Source organism: Balaenoptera ricei, chromosome 11 (genome assembly GCF_028023285.1).
Source record: "Balaenoptera ricei isolate mBalRic1 chromosome 11, mBalRic1.hap2, whole genome shotgun sequence".
Lineage (NCBI taxonomy): Eukaryota > Metazoa > Chordata > Mammalia > Artiodactyla > Balaenopteridae > Balaenoptera > Balaenoptera ricei.
This window is the reverse complement of record NC_082649.1, coordinates 74,969,225-74,993,932: the sequence shown is the minus strand read 5'-3', so window position 1 is coordinate 74,993,932 and position 24,708 is coordinate 74,969,225. Positions and strand designations below refer to the sequence as shown.

The following is a 24,708-nucleotide window of genomic DNA, read 5'->3' as shown; positions in this document are numbered from 1 at the left end:
ATGTAGCACTAATGACCACCACAATTTGCCCTTTTGATCATCAAATATGTTATTTGCTCTACTTCATGCACGTAGAACACACTTTTCCTTTCCCAGGGAGACAACCTAAAAGTTCTGATCAATCAATGAACCAGACTCAAAGTATAGGATCTCTAGGTGATGCGTGATAGTTTGTGTATCAGATTTGGAAGCTGTTCTTCTTGCTCCAAAGACCTAAAACTACAAAGACAAGTTATCTGCCCTGCATACATCCAGTATTATAATAGTGGGTTTACCAGAGCAGGATTATCAGAGCAAATACTCCCATTCAGAAACTGAAGAATAAGAGACAAAGCCAACACTTGTCAGTAGCAGTTCTGAAACCCAGCTGTGCGTGTGGGAGCCCAGTTCCAGAGATAGATTGTGAAACTACTGGAGTTTAAACTTCAGAACCTCTTATTTGTAGAGGCCCCTCCAGGGAGTCATAATCATTTTATATATAATTTATTGGAAAGGGTGTCATTAAAGTGGCGGTGGACATTTTTGTATTTGTAATTACATATATATTTTTTTCCTTAGAAAGCTTTCCCCACCAATTGTATAAACTGAAATCCCCATAAAACCTGGATCTATTTCTGCTTGATTTTGCTCCCTGAGAGAGGCTTTCCAGTAACCTCTGCTCTGTGGACTTTGGTTCAACCTTTTGAGAGGTCTTTCTATCTCCATTTTCTTCCCTGGTCACATGTGAGGTGGACAATAGAGAAAATATCCTTGGGAGCTGAGAAATGTTTTCAGCCCAGTTACTGCCTATAGAAAGTTGAAGTCTCAAAGGTCATGATTTTTTTAAATGCAAAATTTAAAAAAAAACAAAACCTTTGTATTATATAAATTTTCAAACATATATAATAATAGAGGGAATTAGTACAGTCAACCCTCATGCATTCAGTACCTAAGAGTCTTCTTTACATCTTAAACATTCACATGTGTTTTAGCCTAGACTCATGGTTTCTTTGTCAGTAAACTCTCTCAAAAACTATTTAATAAGTTTATTTTTATTTGATTCCAGGTAGTTCCATGTGCCAGTAGCCACAACTATAGTCCTTATTAAGTCATACCTTTCTAAACTTCCTTGTAGTATCCTTGAACATATTAGGCTTAGGTGAGAGGGCCCCACCCTTAATCTATTTTCCCTAAATTATCTCACCATCCTGAAATGATTACTGGGAACCATATTAATCTTTCATAGGTTTTAATAAAGTGATACAATGGCCCTACTCTTGATTTGATCCTTGATACTAGGCTGAGTTGATCTTTGTTGTTCAAAGATTTTCTCAATTTATATTTTACCAATTGCAGGTGAGAATAAATTACCTCATTCGATCCCTCAAGTCTCTGAATTTCTCAACTCCCTCTACTTTCATTCCTGCTTGCAAACTGGCCATATTTTCTTAAGCTTATTTCTTTTTGTAGTTCCTTGTTAAATACAGCCATCAGCTGCCAATATATACTAATAATATTCTGTTCACTATCCTTTTCCCTTAAAACTACAATTTCATTAGATATATTATCTATCTTCCAGGTTATCTCAGGGATAAATTTACCAAATGTTTGATCATTGCATAATATTAATTGCCAATCCTTTAGCCGCCACCCACAACCTAGCCTCTAAGCCAGTGCCACTTATTTTAGTCTTTTTTATTACGGCAAGAATGCCTTTTGCCCTTCTAGTTACCAATTTCTATCAATAAGGAGGGGCTAGGTTATTCCATAGAAACAATCAGCACCCAAATCTTAGTGACTTAAAAACAAAGATGTATTTCTCATTCGTACTGTTTCCATTATAGTTTAACAGGGAGGTTCTGCTCATCATAATCACTCAGGTCCCAGGCTGTTGGAGCAGCCACCATCTCAACATTGTGCGTCCCAGGTGTGCTAGAGGGAAAGGAGAGCTCTGTAAGGTCCCTCACTGGTAATTATCTATTCCCTAAGAAGCAACACCCATCATTTCCATTTATTACTCCTTAGTCACCTAGTATTCTCACAAGAGAGTGAGGAATCCTATGCGCCAGGAGAGAGGAGATTCAGAAATTTTTGGCAAAGAGCACTATAGCAAGTGAAATCTTGAGGAAAAGTGAATCTTCTCCTCTCCTCTGCTTAGGAAACCCCAAGTCATTAAAAAATTTTTTTTGAGTATGCAGTTACTAAGTTTCCATTTTCACTTGGAAATTTTTAATTCTCTTGTAGGTAATAGTATTAATGTCGAGAATTTGATTTAGAGATCAATCAATTAAGAAGTTAAATGTATTTCCCTTATATCTGAGAAAAATTAATATAATTTCAAAAATTATATGTAGTAATTATCATAGGGTAAAATTTTATATACCTATATATAGGGAAATAATTTAATTTACCATTATTTTTTAGAATCTTATTGTATAATGACTTCTTTTCCTTAATAGTTTTATGTTAGTAGGAGAGCCTTTTGCTGCTAAAACAAAAGTTCTGCATATGCTGGCTGATACTCTAACTCTTATGAATGAACGTGGCTATGGAGAGGAAGAAAAGGTCATTTATAGGACTGTAAACCCCAAATCCATTACTATGGGCCAACTTTTTGGACAATTTGACCCAGTGTCCCATGAGGTAATCTACAGTATAAACATTCTCCACTCTCATTGACAATGCACATTAAGCCAAGAAATTTGAAATGTTTTTGTATTATCACTTTACAGTTTTTTAAGGACACTTTCCAACTCTTCCTTTTTTCCTCCTCAGTGGACTGATGGTATTGTGGCTAACACTTTTAGAGAATTTGCCTTATCAGAAACACCTGACCGGAAATGGGTTGTATTTGATGGTCCCATTGACACTTTGTGGATAGAGAGCATGAACACAGTATTAGATGATAATAAAAAGGTAAATCATCATGATTAAAAGCAAAACAGATGCACAATATGAATATACTTAACACTACTCAACTGTAAAGTTAAAAATGGTTAATATGGTAAATTTATGTTATTTTTTTTACCACAATTAAAAAAGCAAAGCAGATGCAGATAGGCTTAAACAATGTTATGTGTTCAACAACTAATTATCTCAGACTATATATTTAAAATAAGGGATGCACCAAATTGAATAAGTTTATCAATTATCTTTTCAATGAAAACTATGCTGTAGTAAATTCTTTGCTTAATTTTTTAATTAGAATGAAATATATTAAATTAATGAAATATTAATTCATTAATGAATATATTAATTTAATGAAATATATTAAAATTACTGTATTACTGTATTACTGTACTGTACTGTATTACTGTATTAAAATTACTGTATTAGCAGGAAAGCATAGTAATGTAATGGGTGGCAATAAGTTAAGCGACTACAGTGTTAAGGTTTCTTATAGAACTTTAATATTTTAGAAGAAAATAAAAAGCCCTCATTCTTTTTTTTTTTTGTATGGTTTTCTTTATTATTAGCATCTTGCATTAGTATAGTAAATTTGTCACAATTAATGAACATATATTAATACTTATTAACTAAAGCCCATACTTTATATAAATTTCCTTGGGTTTACCTAATCCCACATTTCTGGTTGTAGGATCTTATCCAGGATACCATATTTAGTCATCATGTCTCCTTAGGCTTCTCCTGGCCCTCATTCTTTTTTGAAAACATCAGTTGCTTGAGTGCTTATATGTGGTACATTACCTTAAACCTATGAGATATACAAAAAAAGAGAAAATGGAAGTCTTCTAGTATTTATTTTAATTGAGAGATAACATAAGTATAAAATGTGCACTAAGTTTAAGTTTAGATTCTAAGATTTTTTTACATATGTGTACACTCACATAACCATCACCTAAATAAAAGTGCATAAAATTTATTGCCCCCTACAAAGTTCACTCATGTCCCTACCCAATCAATATACCCTCCCCAAGGGGCAATCACTATTCTGACTTCTACTGTGATAAACTAGTTTTACCAGTTCTTGAACTTCATATAAATAGAATCATACTCTTTAGTGTTTTCTTTCATTTGGTCAATATAGTGATCTGTGATATTTATATTGTAGATCCATTTTATTTATTTATTTATTTATTATTCTTTTTGTGTCTGTATTAGTACTCTACTGTGTTAGTATATCACAATTTATTTTTTGCTTTTATGAAATAATTATAATACTAAATAAGCAAACTAATTTAATTAACATTCAAACATATACTCCAGTACTTTATCATAGGTGGTTAGTCATTTGTTCATATTCTTTCTTTCATTCAGTCAGTCAGTCATATTGATTGAACTAAAGGGGAAAGTAAACAGAGGAGAAATAGTGATGATTCAGAAGAGAGGGGTTAATCAGTCCAGTCAAGTCTAAGGATTCAGAGCCAAATGGAAGGATTGTTTCATATTGGATGAGAAGAGAGCAGGAAAGGTGAATGTATGGCTTTGATAGTGGAAATTTGAAGGCAAATCCTTTTGATGATTTATTTTTCCTTTGTGCAGTGGCAGGCCCTGGTTCTTTGTATACTCAAGGAGAAAGGGGAAGATTTAAATTAGCCATCATGAAAAATGGGAAAGACAGCTGCCTAGGAAAACATAGAAGCATATCTGAGTGTTATGGAGAACCTGATGGAGTTGAAGACCATGAGTTATAAACTATAGTGCCAAAGTCTGCCTTTGTGAGATTTTTCTCTACCAATTTAAGCACCTTGGATGTGGGTGTAGATAATGTTGCCAGACTGGAAATACAGAAAGACTTTAAAGATATTGGCATGAGAACGATAGAAATGCTGGACCATAGAACAGAAGCTACCTAAAGAAAGAAGTAAAAACAACAGGGATATGAAAATCTCTATGAAAATGAAGAGCAAATATAGTAGGAGTCAATGAGTGAGAGAGCTGGATGGAGCAGAGACTTGAATGCTCAGAATTGTGTAGTGTTCCAGGAGAGAAGGTCCCAGGTATCTAAGTGGATGGCTGGAGTGGAGTAGGGGAGAAGTACGTGAAGACAAGGTAGTTAAATACCGGAGGCAGGGAGCAGGGGTGCTGTAATGAGATGTTTCCCCTTATGAACATTGGATCAGGCCAGAGTTATAGTAGAGAGAAAGAGACTGAGCCAGCTGTCAAAGGCTTTAGCCAAGCAGGAGTTGTCAAAGGAGCAAGGGCTGTAATAGAGGATGGAATAGAAGTAGTTGGGAAATAGCATGGGGGAGCGAGGAGAATGTTGACTCCCCCTCCCAAATTTGTAGCAAGTAGAAGAATGTTTGCTGAAACAGCCTGGTAGAAACTTAAAAGTATTCTAGACAAGCATTGTCCAATAGAACTTTCTGTAGTGATGGACATATCTGCACTGTCCAATAAGGTAGCTACTAGTCACATGCGGCTGTTGAGCATTTAAAATGTGGCTAAGTGCAATAGAAGAACTGAATTTTAAATTTTATCTAATTAAAATGAAATATAAATAGCCACATATGATTACTGACTGTCTTATTGGACAATCCAGCACTAGACTGTTCATTCATTTTACAGATAAGAAACAGATCCAGAAATGTTAAATGCTGCATTGTTGACGAACTAGATAGGGGCAAAATTGGGATTAGAGTAATGAATCAGAGACGAAGCACTGAAAAATAAATGTAGAGGAAGAATTTTGAAGACTTAATAATGCAATTAATTTGGGGTATCAACAGTTTATAATTATTACCAACATTATTAAAAGTTAATGATAATTCCAAAGGTGGAAGCCAAGGAGATTGAGAGGATACAATGGCTTTAATAATAATGGACAAGATAGGAATTTGGCAGAAAGGACACAGTTGATAAATTCAGTTTTTCACATATTTGATTAAAGAGGAATGTTTTAGATTAAGAGAGACCAAGAGAACATGGTAAGCCCAATGCATAGTCCTTGATTGAATTTTGGTTTGAATCAATCAGTTGAAAAGACATTTCTTATACAACTGGGAATATTTGAGTATTGGCTGAGTATTAGATGATATTAAGGAATTATTGGTAATTTTGTTAGATGTGATAATGTTATTGTGGTTATATAGAAAAGTCCTTATTTTTAAAGATGAATATTGACATATTTGGATGTGAAATGCCATGATGTTTGTAATGATCTTTAAAATACTTTTTAAAAAGACTAAGTAAATATGGCAAAATGTTAACATAGGTTAAATCTACGAGATGGGTATGTGAGTGTTCATAGTATTCTCTATTTTTTCTATTTCTCTTTTTTTATTAATAAAAAAGGTCTTATGACAACTTTATAAAATCAGGAGTATTTCATGTAATTTTTTAATAACAAAAGCTGACGTTTATATAGGATTTTATATTTTTTTCAATATATCATGTAGTTCCCCTCTCCCCTAATTCTATGAGAGGAAAATTATCCCTTTTTATAGATGAAGAGACTGAGAGTCAGAGATATTATATATTTGCTTACCTAGTAAGTAATTGACAGAACTAGACCTAGAATTAAGATTTTTCTGGCTTCCATTCTAATACTTATTCCATTATATCATAGGAGATACTTTAATAAATAGAATAAATTTTTACCTGAGAAGTTTGAGATTTGTTAAAAATAAACATTTGAAAAATTATTGCCTTCAGCTCTGCCTTATGAGTGGAGAAATCATTCAAATGTCCCCTCAAATGAGTCTCATCTTTGAAGCAATGGACCTTTCCCAGGCCTCAGTAAGTTCATAATTTAATATAACAGTAGTTTTTGTTTGTTCATTTATTCATTTGTTCACTTTGTCAATAAGTACCTTTTATTATGTGTCAGAAAGGGAGTTAGGCACAAGGAATACAAAGATGAATAAGACACAGTGTATGCTCATTTAGGAAGGATGAGAACCATGCTAATAAATATATATATCCCAGTACAGAGCTACATGTTAAGTGCTCTAAGAATATGGAGGGGGCGAGCACCCAAGAGAGGAATGGGTAGAGGAGGAAGACAGTGGAAAATGTTTGAGTGTTTGATCTGGTTTTGAGGGGTAAGACTTCTCCGCAGGGACTGGTTGGGGCTGGGCATTCCAAGTCACGACAAGATAACGTACAGAGACATGGAGCCATGCCATATCTGGGGGACTGTAACTGCAAATGGTTTCATCGAGTGTATGTGAATGCTGTAGAGGAAGATAGGAGCCAGATCATGAAGGGCCTTATAAGTCATGCAAAGAATTAGTTAATAACTACCAGATTAGAAAAGGAAAACTTGTCTTTTTTCTGTAGCCTGCCACTGTAAGCCGCTGTGGCATGATTTATTTGGAGCCCTCACAGTTGGGATGGGAACCACTTGTGTCTTCTTGGTTGAATTCACTGAAAGGACCTCTACAGGAACCAGATCATCAAGCTCTTCTGAGAGGACTTTTTGACTGGTTAATACAGCCCACTTTAAGTCTTCGTAAGAAAAAATGCAAGGTAACACTATAATTCTCTTATACACTCAAATTTCTTTACTTTCCATTCAGTTTGACTAAGTCTAAAGTCAGAATGGTTGGATAAATAACTAAAATCAGTTTCTCCTTAGACATGTAGTATCCACTTTTTTAAAAAATTGAAATACTTATTATGACAATCCATGATTCACATGCAGTTGTAAGAAATAATACAGAGAGATCCCACATACATTCACCTAATGTCCCCCCATGGTAACATTTTGCAAGACTATATTATAATATCTATTGATCTTACTTACATTTCCCTAGTTATACTTCTGCTTGGGGGGTGTGTGTGTGTGTGTATGTATGTGTGTGCATGCATTTAATTTTTTTAATTTTAAAAATAAAAGTTATAATACTTAAAGTGTACATGTTGATTTGATATACATATATGTAGTGAAATGATTACCACAGTAAAGCTAATTAACATATCTCCTCAAATAGTTAACATACTTTTGTGTGTGTATGATGAGAGCACCTGAAATCTACTCTCTTAGCAAATTTCCAGTACTGATACATATTGTATCAGTATTATTAACTAAAGTCATCATGTTGTACATTAGATCTCTAGACTTACTCATCCTGCATAGATGTAACTTTGTACTATTTGCCCAGTATCTCCCCATTTCTCTCACCTCCCCACCCCTGGTAACCTGTTTTACTCTCTGCTTCTTTTTATGTGTTCAACTTTTAGATTTTGCATACAAGTGAGATCATGCAGTTTTTTCCTTTCTGTGTCTGGCTTATTTCACTTAGCATAAAGTCCTCAAGTTTTGTTTATGTTGTTGAAAATGGCAGGATTTTCTTTTTTAAGAATGAATATTATTCCATTATATATATACCACAATATCTTTATCCATTCATCCACCAGGGGACACTTAGGTGTTTCCATATCTAGGCTATTGTGAATAATGCTTCAATGAACATGGGAGCACAGATATCTCTTTGAGGTACTTATTTCATTTCCTTTGGGTGCTGTATCTAGAGAAGGCATTGCTGGACCATATGGTAGTTCTATTTTTAGTTTTTTGAGGATCCTCCATACTGTTTTCCATAATGGCTGGACCAATTTACACTCCCACCACCAGTGCACAAGGGTTCTCTTTTCTCCACATTCTCACCAACACTTATTATCTTTTATCTTTTTGATAATACCCATCCTAACAGATGTGAGGTGATATTTCATTGTGGTTTTGATTTGCATTTCCTTGATGATTAGTGAGGCTGAGTGGCTTTTCATATACGTGTTGGCCATTTGTATGTTGTCTCCGGAAAAAAATGTCCATTCAGGTCCTATGCCCATTTAAAAAATTGGGTTGTTTGTGTTTTTGCTGTTGAGTTGTATGAGTTCCTTATATATTTAGGATATTAATTCCTTATTATATATATGACTTGCAGATATTTTTCTCCCATTCAGTAGGTTGCCTTTTCATTTTTTGATGGTTTCCTTTGCTGTGCAGAAAAGCTTATTAGTTTGATGTAGTCCCACTTCTTTATTTTTGTATTTTTGCCTGAGCTTTTGATGTCATATCCAAAAATATCATTGCCAAGCCAGTGTCAAGGAGCTTCCCCCCCCCCCGCCCCCCCATCATGTTTTCTTCTAGGAGTTTTATGGTTTCAGGTTTTACATTTAAGTCTAATCCATCTCAAGCTGATTTTTATGTCTAGTGCAAGGTAAAGGTCCCATTTCATTCATTTACATGTGGACATCCAGTTTTTTCAACACCAGTTATTAAGGAGACTATCCTTTCCTCATTGTATATTCTTGGCACCATTGCCAAAGATCAGCTGACCATATATGGTTGGGTTTATTTCTACTCTGTTCCACTGGTTTATATGTCCGTTTTTATGCCTCTACCATTCTCTTTTGTACTAGAGCTTTGTAATATAATTTGAAATCAGGAAGTGTGATGTCTCCAACTTTACTCTTCTCTCTTAAGATTACTTTGGCTATTTGAGGTCTTTTGTGGTTCCATACAAATTTTAGAATTGGTTTTTCTATTTTTGTAAAAAATGTCATTGGAATATTGATAGTGATTGCATTGAATCTGTAGTTCACTTGGGTAGGATGGACATTCTTCCAATCCTTGAGCACAGAATATCTTTCCATTTATTTGTGTCTTCAGTTTCTTTCATTACTGTTTTATAGTTTTCAGTGTACAGATATTCCACTTCCTTGGTTAAATTTATTCTTAAGTATTTTATTCTTTTTGATGCTATCATAAATGGGATTGTTTTCTTGATTTCCTTTCTAAATAGGTCATTGTTGATGAAAAGAAATGCAACTGATTTTTGTGAGTTGGTTTTGTATCCTGCAGCTTTATTGAATTTATTAGTTCTAAAATGTTGTGTCCCCCCTTCCCTCCCATCTCCGTGGAGTCTTTAGGGTTTCTACAAATAGGATTATGTCATCTGCAAAGAGAGATAAATTTACTTTTTCTTTTCTGATTTGCATGTCTTTTATTTCTTTTTCTTGTCTCATTGTTCTTGCTGGTACTTCTGGCACTGTACTGAATAAAAGTGGCGAGAGGGGGCATCCTTGCCTTGTACCAGATCTTAGAGGAAAAGCTTTCAGTTTTACCCAATTATGATTTTAACTCTGGGATTTTCATAAGTGGCCTTTATTTTGTTGCAGAGATTTTTATCATGAATGGATATTGAACTTTGTCAAATGTTTTTTTCTGAATCTATTCAGATGATTATGTGGTTTTATGTTTCATTCTGTTAATGTGTTGCATCACATTGATTGATTTGCATATGTTAAACCAACCTTGGATCCCAGGGATAAATCCCACTTGGTTATGGTGTATTCTCTTTTTGATGAGTTGTTGAATTCAGTTTGCTAGTATTTTGTTGGGGATTTTTGCATCTACATTCATCAGAGATACTGACCTATAGTTTTCTGTTTTTTTGTTTTTTTCTTGTGGTGGCTCTCTCTGGCTTTGATATTAGGGTAATGCTGGCTTCAGAGAATGCGTTCAGAAGTATTCCCTCTACTTCTATTTTTTGAAGAGTTTGAGAAGGATTTTTATTAATTCTTCTTTGAATGTTCGGTAGAATTGTGAAGCTGTGAAGTCATCTGGCCCTGGGAATTTTTGTTGGGAAGTATTTGATTACGACTTCAATCTCCTTATTTGTTATTGGTCTATTCAGGCTTTCTGTTTCTTCTCTATTCAGTTGTGGTAGGTTGTATGTTTCTAGGAATTTATCCATTTCTTCTAGATTATCCAATTTGTTTGCATATAATTGTTCATAATAGTTCCTTATTATTTCTTTCTATTTCTGAGTCATCCATTGCAATGTCTCCTCTTTCATTTCTGATTGTATTTATTTGAGTCTTCTCTCTTTTTTCTTGGTTAGTCTAGCTAAGGGTTTGTTTATTTAGTATATTTTTTCAAGAAACCAACTCTTAGTTTTGTTGATTTTTTTTCTGTTGTTTTTCTAGTCTCTATTTGATTTATTCCTACTCTGATCTTTATTATTTCCTTCCTTCTGCCAACTGTGAAATTAGTTTGTTCTTCTTTTTCTAGTTCTCTGAGGTGTAAAATTAGGTTGTTTATTTGAGATCTTTTTTCTTTTTTAATGAAAGTGTTCATTGCTATAAACTTCCTCTTAGTACTGCTTTTGGTGTACCTCATAAGTTTTGGTATTATTGTTTCCATTTTCATTTGTCTCAGGATATTTTTTGATTTCCTCTTTGACCCAGTGGTTGTACAAGAGTATGTTATTTAGTTTCCACATATTTGTGAATTTTCTCTTTTTTTTTTTTCTGATTTCTAGTTTTAATCCATTGTGGTCAGAAAAGATACTTGGTATAATTTCAATCTTCTTAAGTTTCTTAAGACTTGTTTTGTGATCTAACATGGGGTCTATCCTAAAGAATATTCTTTGTGCACTGGAAAAGCATGTATATTCTGCTCTGGGGTGAAAAGTTGTGTATATCTGTTAGGTATATTTGGTCTATGGTGTTGTTCAAGTTCACTGTTTCTATACTGATTTTCTGTCTGGATATTCTATCCCTTATTGAAAATGGGATATTGAAGTCTCCTAATTATTATTCTATTGCTATCAGTCTCTCCTTTCATATCAGTTAGTATTTGTTTTATATACTTAGGTGCTCTGATGTTGAGTGCATATGTATTTACAGTTGCTTTATCTTCCTATTCAATTGATCATTTTATCATTATGTAATAATAACCTTCTTTGTCTCTAGAGATAGTTTTTGACTTAAAGTCTACTTCGTATTATTTAAGTATAGCCACTCCTGCTTTCCTTTGGTTACCATTTGCATGGAATATCTTTTTCCATCCCTTCATATTCAGCCTATGTGTGTCCTTGAATCTAAAGTGAGTTTCTTACAGACACCATACAGTTGGATCTTTGTTTTTTTTATCTATTCAGTTGCTCTGTATCTTTTTACTGGGGAGTTTAACCTATTTACATTTAAACTATCTATTGCTAGGAAAGAATTTACTATTGCTGTTTTAAAAACTATTTTCTGTTTATCTTGTAGTTCTTTTGTCCCTCTTTTCTCTCTTGCTGTCTTCCTTTGTGTTTTGTTTTTGTTTTTTTTTTTGTATTGATAGGCTTTGATTCCTTTCTCTTTTTCTTTTGTGTAACTTCTATAAGTATTTTCTTTGTTGTTACCAAGGAGCTTACATATATTATCTTAAAACAGGGTACTTTAAGCTGATAACAACTTAATTCATTTACATGTAAGAACTCTCGACTTTTATCCCTCCTTTCCCCACATTGTAGGCTATTGATGTCACAATTAACATTTATTTATAGTATGTATCCATTAACATAATTTAGTTATAGTTGTTCTTAATACTTTTGTCCTTTAGCTTTTATAGTTGAATTAAAAGTGATTTACACAGCACCATTATAGTAATATCCACCTTTGTTTTTTTTTAATTTTATTTTATTTAGTTATTTATTTTTGTGTGTGTTGAGTCTTCATTGCTGTTTGCGGGCTTTCTCTAGTTGCGGTGAGTGGGGACTACTCTTCGTTGCGGTGCACGGGCTTCCCATTGCGGTGGCTTCTCTTGTAGCAGAGCATGGGCTCTAGGCGCATGGGCTTCAGTAGTTGTGGCACACGGGCTCAGTAGTTGTGGCTTGAGGGCTCTAGAGCACAGGCTCAGTAGTTGTGGCGCATGGGCTTAGTTGCTCCACAGCATGTGGGATCTTCCTGGACCAGGGCTCAAACCCATGTCCCCTGCATTGGCAGGTGAATTCTTAACCACTGTGCCACCAGGGAAGTCCCCACCACCCTGTGGTTTTATATTGCTGAAGTTACATCTGAGTAACCCAGAGGTAAAATTTATTCCAGCTATACTCTTTGGATTAAAACTATAGTGACTAAAGATTTAAAAATTCCATATTTTAAAATTATTTTAGGGAATTCCCTGGCAGTCTAGTGGCTAGGACTCGGCGCTTTCACTGCCAGGGCCTGGCTTCAATCCCTGGTCAGGGAACTAAGATTCCACAAGCCAAGTGCCCCCCACAAAAAATAAATAAATAAATAAAAAATAAAAGGATTTTAAATATGTACCTTTAAAAATTCACATATACATATAGTATTTTGTGAGAAAACTTTACATATTGTGTTAGTTTCCTGGGGCTGTTGTAACAGATTACTACACACTTGGTGACTTAAACCAACAGAAATTTATTCTGTAACAGTTCTGGGGCCAGAAGTCTGAAATCAAGGTGTTGGCAAGAATGTGCTTCCTCTGGTAGCACTAAGGGAGACTCTTTCCTTATCTCTTCCAGCTTCTTTTGGCTCCAGCCCTTTTTTGACTTGTGCCTGCGTAACTCTAGTCTTTTTCTTCATGTTCACATGGCCTTCTACTCTGTGTGTCTCTCCACTATGTGACTTTTATAAGGATTTATGACTTTGAATTTAGGGCCCACCAGATAATCCAGAATGATCTCCTCATCTTAAGACTTTAACTTAATTACATTTTCAAATACCCTTTTTCCAAATAAGATCACCTTTGTGGCTTCCTGGGACTAGGATGTGGATATATCTTTTCAGGGACCACCACATATAGAGAAGGGAAAAGAGTATTCAGTAGATTTTCATCCTAAAATACTATTTTGGAGATAGGAAAAATATCCTGCATAAAATAAAAGAAGACAATTTCACTTTATGAAGATTCTGTACGTCTCATAGAAAAAATATACAAATAATCATTTTTCAGTTTTTAAAATTTTAAAGCTAATACTATATATTGTAAAAAATACAAAATAAACTTCATCTTTCTGATAATGAGTGATAGATTTTCTTTTCATAATTCATTCCCATATTTTCCATAGCCAGTTAGTCCCCAGCATCTATTGATTTTTCCCTCATTGCTAACTTTCGTATCTGTCTTCTCCTCTCCATCACAGTTCCTATGACCAGCCCCCTTCATCCTGTCATAATAGCTTCAGTTCTGACCTTCATCATTTCCTACCTGAATCAATACAATAGAACTACTCTGGTCCAGTCTACATCCTGCTACCAGAATGAGGATTCCAAAACACAAATTCATTCCATTTACTCCCCTACTTAAAACCCTCCATTGGAACCCTCTTCGTCTTAGCATGACATCCTTAACATAGCTTATAAAGCCTTTCAGGATCTGACCCCTGTCTGCTTCTCAGGTTTCATTTCTTGCCATTCCTCTTTCACACCCTCTTTTCACGTCCTACAGAATCCCTTTAATACTCTGTGTCCACTCACATCTCCCTGTCTGTATATATGTTGTTTCCCCTGCCTTGAACATTATTCCCTTCTGCACCTGGTTAACTCACACTTTCCTTCCAAATTCATCTCAGCTATTCCTTCATCTGGGAAATCTTCCTTGATTATTCCTCTCCTATTTCCCTCCTTGTCTTCCTACCTGGGTCTGGGCTAATTGTTTATCCCAAGTATTCTAGTAGCCTCCCACTACCTTGGGACTTCCTCTGTCATGTCATTATTATACCATATTATTTTAGTCTATTTAATTTCAATATCGCTTCTTTTCAGAGATCATGGGTTTTATTTTCATATCTCCTAGCTTGGTATATAGGTATACTGTGTTTTTGATAAATGTTTGTTGAATAAACAGATGAATAAATGGGTGTTATAAACTTCATTTCTACTATCTCTAGAGCATTGTTTATTCTCTTACTAGTTTTCATTTCTCAAAGAATTCAGAATAAGAATATGTTTTGCACAACTGTGTAATGTAATATGCTAGACTAAAATATTTGAGAGATTTTTATCATGCCTACACTTTAAATTCCTTAAGTTTAAATTTTATAAAGACCTTAGGGAAACTACATTTTTAAAATGAAATGTTTATTTTCTTTTATTATATAAATAAGATGAAAGTAAAGTATCTTATTCTTTTCACTTTGAAGGAACTGATTCCTACAAGCGATAGCAATGTAGTTGTATCTCTCACACGCCTCTTTGAAGTACTACTCTGTAACGTGGTAGAAAACGATCCTACCAGCAAGCACATTCGTGTTTGGATTATGGTTGGTTTTATACTTATTGTGTTTTTTAATTATGGAATAAAATATGCCTCTGGAAAATGATACTTGTGTTGAGAAAGACATTACAAGACCTAGAGCTGTTTTTTTGGTGAGCACCAAAAGAATACCTGAAGACATTAAAGTTGCCCTGACCTGGTATTCTGATTTAAAAAATGATTTAGAGAAAGTAAAATATGTCAGAATGAATCAAGACACCCTATTACTTATGAAAGATCATAATTTGATAAACACTTAATAAGGTGACAGTATTAAACCAATATGGACTTCAGGTGAATTGATCTTGTCTAAATGTTAAGCTAGAGTGTAGGCTACAACAAACTGGCTACGAAAGACTAGGAGCAGGCATCCAACCAGCTGGTTGGAGCATTGCAGGCAGAATTCATAGAGGATATATGTAGGAAGGAGTCAGTGGTCCAGGTTAGTTAATGTCTAGAGATCAGAGAATGCCAGAGAATAAGGCTCTCAGGGAGCCAAAGAAAAGAGGTGTTCTGTACTCTTCCCTGGTCTATGCTACTTTCCTATCCACCACCTTATTCTCAAATGCCTTGATCTCCTCTTTCAATCTATCTTCTATTCTACTCTGTGATAATAGCAGTTCCCTCCCATGGTTTTCCCTTCACTTTGTTGCCACAGAAAATTTTCTCTTAAAATATTTTGGATAGATTTTTCTAACTAGATAAGGCATGTACCTAGAGCAAAATTCAAAAGACAAAAGTAAGTTTTCCACCCATACCAGTCCCCCAGCCACCCTCAAGGCAACCACTATTACCAGTGCCTCATGTAGCCTGCTAGAGATATTTGATGCATATCCTCTTCTATATGTATATATATTTTATACATGTTAGCATACTATACATACTGATTTGCATCTTTTCTCACAATATATTTTGGAGATCTTTCCGTATCAGTATTGGGTTACCTATTTTTTTTTTTTTTAAATAGCTACACGTATTCCAGTATATGTAGCATATTCCAATTAAGCTGACTTCTACTGAAGAACATTTGGGTTGCTTCAGATATTTTGCTACCACAAACAGTGTTGCAGTAAATATTCTTGTACATATATCGTTTTGTCCAGTGGGAATATATTTGAAGATAAACTCCTAAAAGAGAAATTCCTAGGTCATTTGGCATGAGAATTTTAATTTAGATACATAGTGCCAGAGGAATGATTCGTTACGTGACTTAGATGTGCTCCATTCTACTTTATTTGTAAATCTGACCTTTTCCAAGTAGATTAATCAGAACTTAATATACTATATTTTAGTTAATCTGTTAAAATTTTCTTTTAAATAGTTTAAATTAATTTTTCTTTTTAACCAACAGGCTTGCTTTATATTTTCTTTGATTTGGTCCGTTGGAGGAAGTTGTGATACAGATGGTCGCATTGTTTTTGACATTTACATACGATTAGTCATACTGGGAAAAGATGAAAGCAACCCAATACCTGACTCTGTGGGTAAATGGGAATGCCACTTTGATGAAAAAGGCCTAGTCTATGACTACATGTATGAGGTATGATATAAAATGCTTGTTATGATAAACTGTAAAACACAAAGTCTTAGATCAGCAGTCAAAACTGGGTTCCCATCCTAGAGTTACTTTGACTCCTGTGGTTAGCATTTTAGTCCCTTCTCTTTAGTTTTTCCTCCTATAACTTGTGAACAGTGTAGATAAACTTACTTTGAGAATATTTTATAATTTCAGATTTAAATTAAATCTATTTTCTCCAATTTAAAAAAGAATTCACAAGAAGACTCTTTTAAACAGTAAGCATTTGCATAATTATTTGATTCATGCAAATTTTACTTCACAGAGCCATAAGATCTGGATAGAGACTTATTACAATTTTACCTAAACCTAGAAACACAACTGACTAGCACAGCCAGGACTTGAACCCAGCTCTCCTGATTGCCAGTGCAGAAATCTTTCTCTAAAACCGTGTTAACACAGAATTTTAAGAATATGACCAGAAAGAGAGTTTCATCCTCATTAGTCACAGTGGGAAGTCAATAGAATAATCTCTAAAACTAAAAAATCAAGAAATGATAACACAAGCATATTCTTTAAGAATTGAAGGTAAATATCAAAATATCCAGCTTAAAGAGGCAAAGGTAGTTGCTGTTAGAGAGGAGAAAATAAGAGTGGGAAACTGCTGTTTTTCCTTAACCTTGTAAAGTTTTGACTCTAAAATAGTGCATAAATAACTTTGATAAAAATAAAAGCTAAAACCTAAGAAATTAAAAATATGAATTACTGAAGAAACACTCACCCAAACTTGCAAAATTACTGTCACCCAGACACAAACCATATACATATACAACTTGCCAGAAAATATTTAAAGATTCTTAGATGCCAGCCATAGCACTGGAGTCCAAGAGACCTTCTTCTTTGCCAGTTGCTAACTCTTTTGTTGATTGATGGTGAGAGGCCTTAGGATCTCCAGGGAAGGGCAGGACAACTTGGAGAGGAAGATATCTGTGTGGGGGAGGATGGATTCCCTAATCAGGATCACTTAGGGTGTCAAGACAGCAGCTATTTAGCCCCTGGTTCAGAAGAACTTCAATAATGTAACAATCAGTCCAGCCATTCCAATATGTCCTGGCTGAATATCAGCCTGGATCAATATGCCAAAGAGAATAATTTTAGAGAAACAAATATGAGTTTATTTGATATTTTGTTTCTAGTTAGATTATTGCCCATTTACTTTAAAATATGAAAACATTAAGCCAAAGTCCTGTCAATTGTAACTTCAGCCACATAAGAGTGGCTCTCAGATAAATTCTTGATATATGCACAAGGACATCTTGAAGGCAGTCTGGAAAGATTAGAGTGTTAAGAAGACAGGGACTTCCCTGGTGGCACAGTGGTTAAGAATGCACCTGCCAATGTAGGGGACACGGGTTAGATCCCTGGTCTGGGAAGATCCCACATGCCGCGGAGCAACTAAGCCCATGTGCCACAACTACTGAGCCTGCACTCTAGAGCCCGCAAGCCACAACTACTGAGCCCACGAGCCACAACTACTGAGCCCATGCACCGCAAATACTGAAGCCCGCGTGCCTAGAGCCCATGCTCCGCAACAAGAGAAGCCACCATATTTCACAATATAAAGGAGGAAAAGGCTGTAAAGTTTTTAAAAGCAAATATGATAACTGTGCTAAAAAGAGCCTTTTAGATAGCAAGTGCATGGTTATAATACTTTAAAATTTATGTTCTCTTATAGTTGAAAAACCGAGGTCGCTGGATCCACTGGAATGAATTAATTAAAAGTACTAATTTAGGAGATAAATGTGTCAAGATTCAAGATATCATAGTCCCTACAATGGATACAATTAGATATACATTTCTAATGGATCTGAGTATTACCTATGCAAAGTAAGAAACTCTATTATAAACATGCATTTTAAATATTATAGTACGTTTCTAATAGGATCATAGGATTTTTAAAAATAAATTTATTTATTTTTATTTTTATTTATTTTTGGCTGCGTAGGGTCTTTGTTGCTGCACGCGGGCTTTCTCTAGTTGCGGTGAGTGAGGGCTACTCTTTGTTGTGGTGTGCGGGCTTGTCATTGCAGTGGCTTCTCTTGTTGCGGAGCACGGGCTCTAGGCGCCCGGGCTTCAGTAGTTGTGGCACGCGGGCTCAGTCGTTGTGGCTTGTGGAGTCTAGAGAGCAGGCTCAGTAGTTGTGGCGCACGGGCTTAGTTGCTCCGCGGCAAGTGGGATCTTCCCGGACCAGGGCTCGAACCCGTGTCCCCTGAATTGGCAGGCGGATTCTTTTTTTTTTTTTTTTTAAATAAATTTATTTATTTATTTATTTTTGGCTGTGCTGGGTCTTCATTTCTGTGCGAGGGCTTTCTCTAGTTGCGGCGAGTGGGGGCCACTCTTCATCGCGGTGCGTGGGCCTCTCACTATCGCGCCCTCTCTTGTTGCGGAGCACAGGCTCCAAATGCGCAGGCTCAGTAGTTGTGGCTCACGGGCCCAGTTGCTCTGCAGCATGTGGGATCCTCCCAGACCAGGGCTCGAACCCATGTCCCCTGCATTGGCAGGCAGATTCTCAACCACTGCGCCACCAGGGAAGCCCGGCAGGCGGATTCTTAATCACTGTGCCACCAGGGAAGCCCAGGATCATAGGATTTTTGAAGTGAACTTTGAGGTCATCCATTTTCAGATAACTAGGACCCTGAGGGACTAATTGACATTTCCATAGTGACATCTGTTACTATTGGTAAACCTGAAATCCAGGTTTCCTATTGCCCACTTCAAAGTCTTTACCATCATACTTTGTTGCCTCATAAGCCATCTTTTATTTCTTTTATTTGTAATAGCAGATTAAAAGTCAGTTACAGTGTTACTGTTAAAAAGGTATGCATTCTACTCACAGGTTAATTGTACTCCTGAGGGATCAGACTAACCATGACCCACATTTTCCCATTTGGCATTTTTGAGATATGTCCTATGCTAGTTTTTCATAACTTAAGATGAACATAAAAGACTCAGACTTAAATAAGAAGAGCACATCAAAACAGATGAAAAGCCTAGCACGTACCATAGACATAGCCATACCAATTTTCTTAATAACACTTTTATAGTTATTTTTCTTTGAAACACTAACCATAATTTATCATTAATATTATTTAAACTGGGGCTTCCCTGGTGGCACAGTGGTTAAGAATCCACCTGCCAATGCAGGGGACATGGGTTCAAGCCCTGGTCTGGGAAGATCCCACATGCCACGGAGCAACTAAGCCCATGTGCCCCAATTACTGAGCCTGCACTCTAGAGCCCATCAGCCACAACTACTGAGCCTGTGGGCCACAACTACTGAAGCCCACGCACCTAGAGCCCATGCTCCACAGCAGGAGAAGCCACGGCAATGAGAAGCCCACACACCACAACGAAGAGTAGCCCCCACTCACCGTACCTAGAGAAAGCCTGCACGCAGCAATGAAGACCCAACGCAGCCAAAAGTAAAAAAATATATAAATAAAATTATTTAAAAAATATTATTTAAACTGGACAAGCTTACATAATATGCATGAATGTCATGGTTTATTTGTTTTTGATGAAGAACCTGTTTCTGAGTGAATTTTGTGACAGTTTTATCCTGTTAAATTAAAAAAAAAGAAAAATAGCTTATGAGGGAACATTATTTTATCCCTATTTTGTACCCATAGTTGCATTTTTGCATTTAGAGGCTAATATTAAAAACTTCATTAAGCAAGGAAGGTACTTGTCAATTCTGGGGAATTCCTGGTACAGGAATTCTCTTGTTCCATGAACCATTTGTCAGAATAATGCTTTTAAATGAATAAGTACAAACATAGGATTATAAAGCAAACCACATATGAAAATATATTTATTAAAATATTGAACAAATTTGAGCTATAGTAGTAATAATGTGCTTTTTATTAACACATTAAATAATAAGATCTAGCAGTGAGTCTGATGATGATCATAATTTTGAAGAAGCAATGGGCATAAGTGAAACTTTCGAGATATCTCTAACAACTGTAATATTTAGTATAATATCTGTGATTTCTATTGATGACAAATATTATCAATATTATTATTGATAATAAAGTACACAGGTACTATATTATAAATTGCTCCATTTTAGTTAAGGGTAGTGAAAGTAAAGGTATAAACTCTATGTCATCTAAGTTCACAAACTCTCAATACTGTCTAAGAATTTCTTCAGTTTGATCCATGGACCTCAAGTTAAGAACAGTGTTTATTTAGTAAAATTATTTTAATAAATAGTTTTCCATAACGTGTTACTCAGACTGGAAAGTGTAGATGAATTCTCAGGCATCACTGTAGTTCTAAATGATCTTTTTTTGTTTATAGTATTAATTTTATGTTTCTACTTTAATGATAATTTTAAAAATTAATATTATCATAATTTGGGTCATATAGATGACTCTTTATACCTGATTACTGCTGCTCAGTTTTAGTGCCAGCCTTTGTGTTTGTCTTTATGTGGCATGTGGTGCCAAGTTGTCAAATAAAGTGACAGTATTTAATTTTTAATTCAGTATGTCTCAAACTGGGATTCTCCAGGGTTCTGTGAACATAAACTCTTAGGATTTTTTTTTCCCCTTTAAAATTAGTTCAGACCACTCAAAAATGAGAAACTCTGCTTTTGAAACCCTTGGAATAGGGAATTCCTTAGAGTTTGCTTTTAGACAGGTATTTTCAGTTAGTAACATTGACTTGATTCAAAAATGCTATTAATGGGCATATATAACCGTTACCATTAGAATTCATTGTTATTTAGTTTCTCACAAAAGCTTTATGCTATTGAGATAACTGCGAAACACTTTCAACCTCTCTTATTGTCATCATCCTATTAGTCTATTCCACACGGCACCCTCTTGCCTGTACCTCTAACTAAAAAGTACAAATACATCGCTTTTCTGAGGAGACAAACTTTGGCTTTTTTTTTTTTTCTGAAAAGTTAAGCATGTTACTACTTGTTTTATGAGTGTTTTTGCATATAGCAATGTTACATTTGTTCAAATAATAGTTTGTTACTATTTAAGTTTCAGTAAGTAAGCAAAACTGAGTGCCAATTGTTACTTTCACCAGTCTTTTATGAAATTACAATGATAAATTGAAATGTGAGTTTTTGGATGAAGATGATTTGATTACTATTTAGGTTTTCAACTAAATCCAGCCTCCTCTAATTGAAATGTATTCTGACTTTTTCTCCTTTTGAATGATATGTTCACTGTTTCATTAAGGCCGCTACTTCTTGTGGGTCCAACGGGTACAGGAAAATCAGTGTATGTGAAGGATAAGCTGATGAATCACTTGGAAAAGGACCTGTACTTTCCTTTTTATGTTAATTTCTCCGCACGGACCAGTGCCAATCAGGTTCAGGTTAGTTAAAAGCCAGAAACATGGGTCTATAATTATTAATTTTTTTGCCTTTTTGGTTAGCATTTAAAACTGTATTTTAAATGAGCAGCTGTGTAAATCCTCTATGAATTTAAATAAAACTTCAAAACTTCTTTTTGGCATTACAAGTAAGTTTTAAAAATCAGGTTTTAAGGACAAAAGTTCAAGAGAACATTTTTTCATTAATACTGAATTGTTGAGCTTTGTCATCTTTTTTTTCAAGCCCAAGAAGCAACAATTGATTTCTTAACTGGAGAAGTAAAGGAGAAGGGAGGGAGGGTGGAAGAGAGAGAGGGAAAGAGAGAGAAAAGGAGACAAGGGGGGGGGAGAGAGAGAGAGAGAGGAAGAGAGAGAGAGGGAGAGAGAACTTGTTCTTTCGAGACTCTCCTAGATGGTCCCCTAGGGGTATTTGCTGCCTACTGAAGTTCTGTCATTGAAAGATCTTTCAAACCATACACTGTTTATTGTATGGCCTTCTGTGACAGGAAACTGTGCATCCCACCCTTTACCCCCAGAGGTGCCAAGATGAAAGTACTGCATGAGATCTTTTCTAATCACCATTTTTATCATCCATTCCTAAATTTATATCTGTCCATTCTCTCCTGATCTATGGTGCTCATTTTTGTTGTTTTAAGCCAGTAGAATTCCCTAATTTCAAAATACTACAAATTTAGATTAGTGCTTTTAGATATTAAGTTAAAGTTAATAGATATGTTGGGGTATCCAATATAGAAAATATTTTGTGTGTGTGTGTGCATATGTGTGTATACAATATAAATATATAAATAGGTGTAACAATTGGTTACATATAAACATGTAACAATTCTGAGCACATAGAAGGATTTCAATATATGCTCTTTGAATGATGTTGAATATGATGTTTGGTATAACCCTAAAATGAATAAATATAAATGAATAAACACGCACATAGTGTTGCTTGGCATTATTCCCTTACATAATTAGACTGTTAAATTTCTTTTTTTTTTTTCTGGTGTTAAGTATGGCTTTAAATATACTACTATTTATTTTTTATATTTTAGAACATTATTATGGCTAGGCTGGATAAAAGACGCAAAGGAGTTTTTGGACCACCTATGGGAAAGAAGTGCATAATTTTTATAGATGACATGAATATGCCTGCATTGGAGAAATATGGAACTCAACCTCCTATTGAATTATTACGACAGTTTTTTGACTGTGGGAATTGGTAACTATTTAATTAAAGTCTTAAGTAGCCATGCTGAAGTTATTTCTTGTTCTCTTTTTCTATTTTAATTTCTCACATCAAAATAATACATTTTCTCAAATTACTTATGGAAGAAAATGGTTGCTCAGATTTTCCTATAAAGAAAATTTTGGAAGACTTTTCTATACCTTTTTATACCATGGAAGAATAATCCAGTATTGGAGATATATTTATTCAATAATGTATTAATTTTTGTCCTTTTTATCTACTACTTTCAATTATTAAATATAATTTACAAATTACATCTTTTACCATCACCCAGCGCTGAGAATTTGTGGGTAGTCTCCAACCTAATTAACCGTAACCAGCACCCTACGTTTCTACCATTTTAAAATTCTTTATATTATCTATAACTATTTGGGAGTACTGTATCTTTGGGATGGCTTGGTTTTGACAGCAATTTCGTAGATAACTCTTCCATTCCTCCCACCCTATTTTATGATGACATGGTTAGTTTCCAACAAATAAGACATTGTATCTTTTAGTTCGGATTAATAATTCTTCATTTCCTCCTGTTAAAATACTTTCCTAATCCCTAATATGCCATGATTTTTATCTCAAGGTAAGGGTAACCTAATTGTGAAGCTAAGTCATATTTTGGGATTATATTTTTGTTGTTGTTATTGCATGCCCTTGGAATCCTGCCTCCAGGAGATAACCACTGTTAATAGTGTATTCCCTATTCTTGCAAGGTTTTTTTCTGTATAAATATATTTTTATTAAAAAAAGACCCATATTACATATAATGTTTTTGCAACTTATTTGCACTTAAATATTTATCGATATTATTTGTCTGTCTCATTCACCTATCTATATTATTTGTCTATCACATTCATTTTGTTGCCTTTTAATACTGTTTAGTTTTGTGGATCTTGCTATAATTTACTTAACCATTTCCTTATTGACAGTTACTAGAGTTGTTGCCAAAAATCAAGTCATATTTTCATACTTTCTACGGTACTTTTAGACTAAGAACTGGCTGTATAGATTTCTCCCATAACCACCCCCCTTTTTTGCAAGAACTTAATATTAAAGGACTTTATGACCTGTTGGAAATAAGCAGCTTTTCACTCTGAGTGGTTCCAGCTAAACCGAGTCATTTGTATACCGCTTTCTGATTAAAACTTCTTTGAAGCTTTGTTATTCCCTGATGGGTCTCTTTTTATATAACAAAATTGTGTATAGGTTCTATTTATACATCCTTTTGTGCTCTGAAGATAAGATTTGAGATGAGAAAAAGAAATCAGGACTTAGCTGTAAGTAGAATAAGTATATAGTTTATTGTTCAAACCAGGACATTTCTGAGAGAAAAAGGGGAGTGTTAATAGTTACTACAGGACAGGCACAAACAACAATTGTCCTAGGCAAAGTGAGACATATTGTCATTTATCTGTAACCATCCACAAAAAAGATTGATCTCTCATCCATGCTTCTGGATTTGGAGTGTGAAGAGGCAAAGCAGAGAGTCAAATTGGAAAGAACTGGAAAAAAGAAAGACAAGAGCAAGAGGAAGGGACCTTCTAGATACCCAGAATCTGGGCAACAGAATCAGTGTCACTGAAAGGAGAAATAGAGTGCTGCTTTAAAACAAGT

At 35.0% G+C, this 24,708-nt stretch overlaps 1 protein-coding gene across 1 annotated transcript in view; it reads left to right on the top strand.

Annotated features, from left to right (window-relative positions):
- Nucleotides 1-24,708, top strand: part of DNAH12 (dynein axonemal heavy chain 12) — a 238,341-nt gene that overhangs the window by 127,908 nt on the left and 85,725 nt on the right. The window contains exons 31-39 of the mRNA XM_059939970.1: nucleotides 2,439-2,622; nucleotides 2,755-2,895; nucleotides 6,595-6,678; nucleotides 7,222-7,410; nucleotides 14,826-14,945; nucleotides 16,290-16,478; nucleotides 18,190-18,341; nucleotides 21,713-21,851; nucleotides 22,910-23,076. Of these exons, the coding sequence (XP_059795953.1) occupies nucleotides 2,439-2,622; nucleotides 2,755-2,895; nucleotides 6,595-6,678; nucleotides 7,222-7,410; nucleotides 14,826-14,945; nucleotides 16,290-16,478; nucleotides 18,190-18,341; nucleotides 21,713-21,851; nucleotides 22,910-23,076 (1,365 nt within the window). The remainder of the gene's footprint in view (nucleotides 1-2,438; nucleotides 2,623-2,754; nucleotides 2,896-6,594; nucleotides 6,679-7,221; nucleotides 7,411-14,825; nucleotides 14,946-16,289; nucleotides 16,479-18,189; nucleotides 18,342-21,712; nucleotides 21,852-22,909; nucleotides 23,077-24,708) is intronic.